Here is a 7387-nt window from a genome sequence, read left to right as displayed (position 1 = left end):
GAGTCGGATAGTCTGCAGGCTATGGACAACGTGGCTAACCAACGTTGGGATAAGGAAGCGGAACTGGGGTCCTCTCAGTCCAGAATCAACCTGTAATTCTCATGAATTTTCTTGTTTGGAACGTCCGAGGCTTCTCGGACGAATCTAAATCTCTTCTTAAGGAGCACTGTCACTCATTCTTGCCTTTAATTGTGGGCATTATTGAGCCCAAGAAAAGCCTTCATAAAGTTCGTCAGAGTTATTGGAGATTGATTAATATGGTTCCCCGCCATCAGAACTGTCGACAGCCTCGGAGGTCGAACATCTGGTTGCTTGCTAGTCCGTCCGTTCAGACAGCGATTTTGCTATCTTCGGACCAAGTTATTATTGTTGATTGTGTTTGGCAAACTTATAATTTTAGAGTCGCTATTGTGCATGGTGCTAATGATCATGTCTCTAGGAGTGATTTGTGGGTTGATCTTCTTTCTTTCGTTGATGGGAACACGGTTTTTATTGGCGATTTCAACGCCGTGAAGGGTGCTCATGAACGTCGTAGTTTGGTGGCGCCTTTGAGAAGTTCTTGCAGTGAGTTTTGCGACTTCATTGAGGCTTCGGATATGATCGAATCGCCTTCTTCTGGCATTCGGTTTATGTGGTCTGGTCGGAGATTACTTCCTCGGCATGTGGAATCTAGATTGGACAGGGCGTTCTTTTCCATTGGCTTTGCGAACTTGTGGGTCTCGATTAACACACATGCGCTTCCAAGACTCACTTCTGATGATTCTCCCTTGATTTTCCAATGCAGTGCTGAGACGGGTAAGGGGAGACGTTTCAAGTTCTTAAATATGTGGACTTCTCATCCTAACTTTCAAGAGAGAGTGGTGTCTTCTTGGGATGTGGAGGCGCACGTTCGTTGTCCTATTTATAAAGTCATGTTCAAGCTTCGTCGACTCAGGAATGATCTCCGGGTTTGGAATAAAGAAGTTTTTAGGCAGGTGGATATGCAGATCCAATCTGAGCAGAATTCCTTGCTTGACGTTCAGAATAGAATTTATGACCTGGGCTACACGGACATTTATTTTGATGAGGAGGTGGCTCATCAAGCTCGGCTGACATCTCTCTTGGCAAGGAAGAACAACCTTTTGCAACAAAAGAGTCGTGCGCACTGGCTGAATGACGGTGACCGTAACACTTCTTTCTTCCATCGTGTTATTCGATTTCGAAAGCAAAATTATAGGATCGAACACTTGAAGATTGGCGATGCTATCTCGTATGATCGGGGGAATATACAGCAGCATATTATTGATTTCTTCTCCTCTCTTTTTAAAGAAGAAGGTCCCAGCAACGTGAACTGGGATTTGCTTGAAGGGATTATTGATCATTATGTGTCTGAGGATCAGAATGGGAAGCTTACTCGTATTCCTGATGATGAGGAGATTATGGCCGCGGTTTTTAGCTTGGATGCGAACAGTTCGTCGAGTCCGGATGGGTTTTCTGGGAAGTTTTATCAAAGCTGCTAGAGCGTAATCCGATTGGATATCCTTACTGTTGTGCGTGCTTTCTTCCTCAATTCTTATCTGCCTGCAGGATGCAATGCTAGCACCTTAATTTTGCTCCCGAAAAAGGATGTGGTGGAGAAGGTGACTAATTTGAGACCTATCATATTGTCAAATTTTTTCTTCAAAATTATTTCTAAAATTCTTGCTACCAGATTGGGTGGAGTGGCGGCTGTTGGGGTGTCTCCAAATCAATTTGGTTTTATTGGAGGTCGCTCGATTCACGATTGTATCATGCTTGGTTCTGAGGGCTTTAGCTGCATGAATCGCACGGGCAAACGCTCGAATATGGCGTGCAAAGTTGATAATCGCAAGGCCTTTGATACTATGCGCTGGGATTTTATTCTGCATGTGCTCCGAGTTAATGGATTTCATGAAAAATTCATTGAGTGGATTTCCATTATTTTCAGTTCTGCTCGGATCTCCATCCTTTATAACGGGCAGTTGAGTGGCTATTTTGCTTGTTCCAGAGGGGTGAGGCAGGGTGATCCTCTATCCCCGATTCTCTTTGGCATTGCTGAGGATGTTTTGAGTCACTTATTTCTCAATTGTGTGGCTTCTCGTCACATCATTCCCATGGATTTCAGTAGAGGGGCTCGATTTCCTTCTCATCTGCTTTATGCTGACGACATCTTGATTTTTTGTAAGGCGTCGATGAGAAACGCTCGTAAAATTAAAGAAATTCTGGATTTCTATGGTGATATTTCGGGACAGATTTGTAATCCTGCTAAGTCTCATGTTTTCTTTGGGAGTGGTGTCTCCAGTGTCATGAAGAATCATGTGATCAGTGAGCTTGGTTTTGCCATGGGATCTTTGCCGGTCACTTATTTGGGAGTTCCGATCTTCTCTGGCCGTATGCGTGCTTCTTACCTGATTGGCATTTATGACAAGATTGTCAATAAGTTCTCTAGCTGGAAGGGGTTACATTTATCTATGGCTGGCAGAATTTGCTTGGTTCGTTCTGTGATTCAAAGCTCGGCGACACATTCAATGATGATTTATAGATGGCCTAAATCTCTCATTTATAAACTTGATAGGAAGTGCCGCAATTTTATTTGGTCGGGCAATGTGGAGAAAAAACCCTCATGTCCGGTGAGTTGGTCTCGGGTCTGTGCTTCTCGGTCGGAGGGTGGCCTTGGGGTTAGGTCGTTCTCGGCCATGAACAGGAGTTTTTTGATGAAAATTGCCTGGAGGTTAGTGCAAGGCCGTGACTTCGCTTCAGCAGTTCTTGCCACGCGTTACTTGTCGAATTTTGGCTATGCCAAGACGTACTTGGCTTCTTCGCCTTTTTGGACGGGTGTTAGGGAGCATGTGAGCACCTTGGTGAATGACTCTTATTCCTATTTTGGTACAGGAGAACATATTTATTTCTGGCATGACGACTGGCTGGGTTATAAGTTGGCTGACAAGCTCCATATTCCGATTTTTATGAGAGACTTCCTGCAGCAAGCTGTGAGCGATTACTTCTATGATGGAGTTTGGCATTTCACTCCGGATTTTATTATTCAGTTTCTTGACATTGTGGTGGATATTCTGCTGCTACCGATTGGGGAGGAGGGTGACACTCGTTTCTGGAAACCTTCTGTTAGTGGGGAGGTCACTGCCTCCATTGCTTATGTTTCGCAGTCTTTGCACTTTCCCAAAGTCATCTGGGAAACTTGGATTTGGGAGCGTTTTATTCCTGACAGAAGATCTCTTGTTACCTGGCGGATTTTGCATAGGAAGATGCCAACGCTGGATGGTGTTATCAAAAGGGGCATGCACGGCCCCAATAGATGTGTGATGTGTGGGACGGCTGAGGAGTCCATTGACCATTTGTTCTGGAATTGCCGTGTCATTCGGCAAATTTGGGTGGTCTTTTTTGATTGGTTTGCCAAGGCACACATTTTGGATTGCTTGGATATTCATAGTGTGTTGGTTGCTGTCTGGAATACACAACTCAGTCTGTTGGTTTGGTCCTATTGGAAGGCTGGGGTGATTAATCTTATTTGGAAAATTTGGGACTGTCGCAATCAAATGATTTTTAATGATGCTAGTTTCCATTCTAATATGATTCTTGGATTCCTTAAAGTCATGTTTAAGGAGATGGATTCCAATTTCCCTAAGCTTAGGCGTTCTCATAACTCTTGGCAGGACTACTTGGTGCTCAGGCGGATTGGGGTCGCCATGCGTGCTGCCCCTCCTCCTTTGATGATCGAGGTACACTGGTGGCCGTCGGCTGGCCAGTGGATTAAGGTTAACACTGACGGTTCAGCGCTTGGTGCGGCTGGTGGAGTGTTTCGTGATAACTGGGGTGCGGTCCGTGGTTGCTACCACTATAAAGGTGGTACTGGGTTTGCTTTTGAAGCGGAGCTCTTGGCGGTCATGCATGCTGTTAGAGTTGCTAATTTTCGAGGATGGCATTGGCTTTGGATTGAAGCGGACTCGTCTTATGTAGTTCAGCTTCTGCACTCACGTTCTCTGGATGTCCCTTGGCGCTTTTTACCTCTTTGGAAACAGACGTTAAGTCGGCTTTCTAATTTTCGTTTACAGATCTCGCATATCTATAGGGAAGAAAACAGTGCGGCGGATATTATGGCTAATCATGCTCGGATCGAGGGGTGGTGGCCATTTGCTATTGATGAAATTAAGACTGCGGTGTCTTTAGATATGGCGACCCACAGCCGTGTTCGTATTAAGACTTGATGTTGTGGGACTGTTTTGGGTTTGATTCCTTGCGTGGAAGCGGCTCGGACGAGGTTTTAATGAGCTTCGACTGGTTGGTGGTCGGGTGCGGCATTCTCGACTTTGTCTTTGGGAGAGCGACGCTTTACAGAGAAGAGGGGGTGTGGAATTCTCGGCGTTCTAGCACTTTTTTTATAGGGTGAGTGAGGGATCTTTGGCGACGGCGTATAACCGGCCAAAAATTTCTTCTCACCTGGTGTTTTCTGGGACATGGGTGACGGCGTCTTACCGGCCTATGTCTCATTTTTTTGTGGTCAGTTTGGTTTACTCAGCGACGGCGTCTAACCGGCTGAGGTTAGCTTTCTTTTCCTTTTTGTTAGACGATGGCGACAGCGTCTTACCAGCCATTGTCTTTTTAGCCTTGCTTTTTCTTGTTTCGGTTTTGACTGGTTTGAGCCAGGATTGTTTTGGGACGATGGTTAGGCCGGAGTTCCAGAAACTTTCCTCTCCGCTCTTCTAGTCGTGGTCTTTTGTCTTTAGACGATCACTCTTTTTCCTTTTCTGGTTTTTTCCACTGGGTTTTCCATGAAAAGGTTTTAATGAGACTCGGCCCTTAGTCTGCTTTTTTGTGCTTTCAAGGGTTTTAGGTTTCTTTTTTCTCTTTTATTCTTTTTTAATAAAATCGCATTTTAATACTATTAATTACATATAAAATATACTATTTACTATAAAGTCTGTAATACTATTAATTACATACATATATATATATATATATATATATAGGGGGAGGCTAAAATAAGAACCAATTTTAATCTATAAAATAAGAACCAATATAGACCATTATATTATTTAGATTGAACGGTCTGATCCCAATGATCGATTTTCCATAAAATTAACGACATGTCTTGTATTAGGCTAGATAAGTAATTTCATCATTTTAATAATTATCCTTTCCTTAATTAAGGGAATATGTTTGGCACAATAAATTACATTTCATAGTATCAATACAGAATGCTTAAAAGATGAATTTACGGGATTTCCTAAACTTGAAGAATTCGAATGAATCCGATTCATTGATTTTGGTGAGATCAATGGCTCTGATTTGGTCTTCATTCTCTATATAGGGGAATGGTCTCCATTGAACTCTTCTCTCTCTCTCTCTCTCTCTCTCTCTATATATATATATATATATATATAGGGTTGAGTTCAACAGAGAATTATCTTTTTCGAGAGAACGAACAAATCTATATATTTTACGAACAGATCAACATAAGTAATGAACAGACGTATTTAGTAAAAATATAGAAAAACTCGCCACCAGCAGGATTCGAACCCGGGGCAAATTGTTGTTCATGCGGTACATTGATCTGTTCATTAAAATTATAGATCTGTTCGTTTTTATTTTACGAATTCTCTATTCTCCACAATATTTAGCTTCGCTATTGAACCCTTCTCTCTCTCTCTCTCTCTCTATATATATATATATATATGGTCAAGTTAAACAAAGAATGACCCCATGTATAGAGAATAAAGAATAAATCTCATCCACAGATTATGTTGGATCGTGTGGCTGAAATTAAATCAGCCTAAAATTTTGAATCAATATTAAACCTGTTCGAAATTGCTTTTTCATTATAATTAGGGCATTTGGGTAAAATTACACTAGTAAAAACGGAAGGAACGAAATTTACTCCTATTAACCGCGTTTCAACTCCCACTCGTTTCTGAACAGCTGGAGACGAAGGCTAGGGTTTCTCTTTCGTCTACCATTATTTTTGATTGTTCACTGAAACTTTATTTTTTTTTGTTATTTCTGTTTCTATTTTCATTTGTTCGGCGATTTGTTCATAGAAGTTCCTGCTTGAAGAAGCTGAATCTGCTGAAATCGAACGGGTAAGGAAATGGTTTATGAGTTCTGTTCCAATTTCTTTAGAGTTTTTTGGTTGAAATAGAACATGGTTTTTGATTTAAAATTCTCAATTAATGATTTTCGGTTGTTCGCTGAATCATTTTTTTTTTGTTTTATTTTTTCGTTGTTGTTGTTCAACAATTTTGAATTAGGATTCATTCTTGAAGACGCCAATTATGCCGAAATCGAATAGATTATGCCGAAATTGAATAGGTTTTTGTTCGAAGTTCTTTTGGGTTTTTGGTTTGAAATGGAACATGGTTTGAGCATTCAGATTTCTTCTCCGCAGGTTTCTTCTCTATCTTCAGTGCCATTTTAGAGAGACAAATTTTGGTTTGTGTCATCTCTGAAATCTCGTTGTTTGTTTTGTTTTTCACAGAATTAATTTCGATTATGGTAGTGTTTGGCGTTGGTTGTTGATCAGAGATACGCTGAAAATCATGGTGGTTTGAACATTTGAACATTTGGACGAGGAAGGACGAGCGTCAGGGAATAGAAGGAAAACGGAGGGTCGCGCGACGTCGCCGCAGTGCAGCAAGTGAAGTGAAGCCCAACTCGGTGGCAGAGTTGTGTCTGGCAGAGTTGGCAGTGGTAGCGCTGCACTCTGGCAAGGCTGGATCTGGAGGCGCTGCACTCTGGCATGACTGGAGTTGGTAGATCTGTCTCCAGGGCCGGCCCTGACATTCCAGGGGCCCTAGGCGAAAGGAAAAAAAAAGGCGTCCTAGAAAATGAAGCTTCATAATTTTATAGCAAATTTGAGATAGCTGTATATATAACTAACATTATTATAAAGTGCAATAAATCATAAATTAATGACCAAATAATTATAGAAATAAAGTAGATTTTTAATACTTTGGGAACAATTATCAATAACCTCTTCAAAAATACCCCATGTTTAAAGTATAAAATTGCTAATACATTTAACTTTTTTTGAGATATAGTAGAATGCAAATATATACTATAATTTTATTGATTTTAATTTTAAAAAACTTCTTTCTACTAAAGTTACAATAACCAGTATAGTCTTTTTTTTAGGGGATAATAGCCACATTATAATCAACAATATTCTATATCCAATAAAAATATTAGAAAAATAATCTAAATTTTTTAATAGGATTAATATTAGTGGACTTGTATTTATTTTGGGGCCCCCTAAATTTAAGGGGCCCTAGGCCCTTGCCCCTTTGGCCCTATGCAAGGGCCGGCTCTGTCTGTCTCTGCCGCTTTGCTCTGCTCTGGTGTTGGATGCTCTGGCTATACTGCTCTGGTGTTGGCTGCT

The 7387-nt window shown here is 41.3% G+C and overlaps 1 protein-coding gene across 1 annotated transcript; it reads left to right on the top strand.

The window, feature by feature from the left end:
- The first annotated feature begins 257 nt into the window (after positions 1 to 257).
- Positions 258 to 4220, top strand: LOC131008356 (uncharacterized). The gene is made up of 2 exons (XM_057935239.1): positions 258 to 1449; positions 1567 to 4220. Exons 1-2 carry the CDS (start codon positions 258 to 260, stop codon positions 4218 to 4220), a joined length of 3846 nt encoding a protein of 1281 aa, XP_057791222.1.
- The last annotated feature ends 3167 nt before the right edge of the window (positions 4221 to 7387 follow it).

The sequence above is a fragment of the Salvia miltiorrhiza genome, chromosome 2, assembly GCF_028751815.1.
Source record: "Salvia miltiorrhiza cultivar Shanhuang (shh) chromosome 2, IMPLAD_Smil_shh, whole genome shotgun sequence".
NCBI lineage: Eukaryota > Viridiplantae > Streptophyta > Magnoliopsida > Lamiales > Lamiaceae > Salvia > Salvia miltiorrhiza.
Note: the sequence above shows the minus strand (reverse complement) of the source record. Positions and strands in the feature narration are given on the sequence as shown.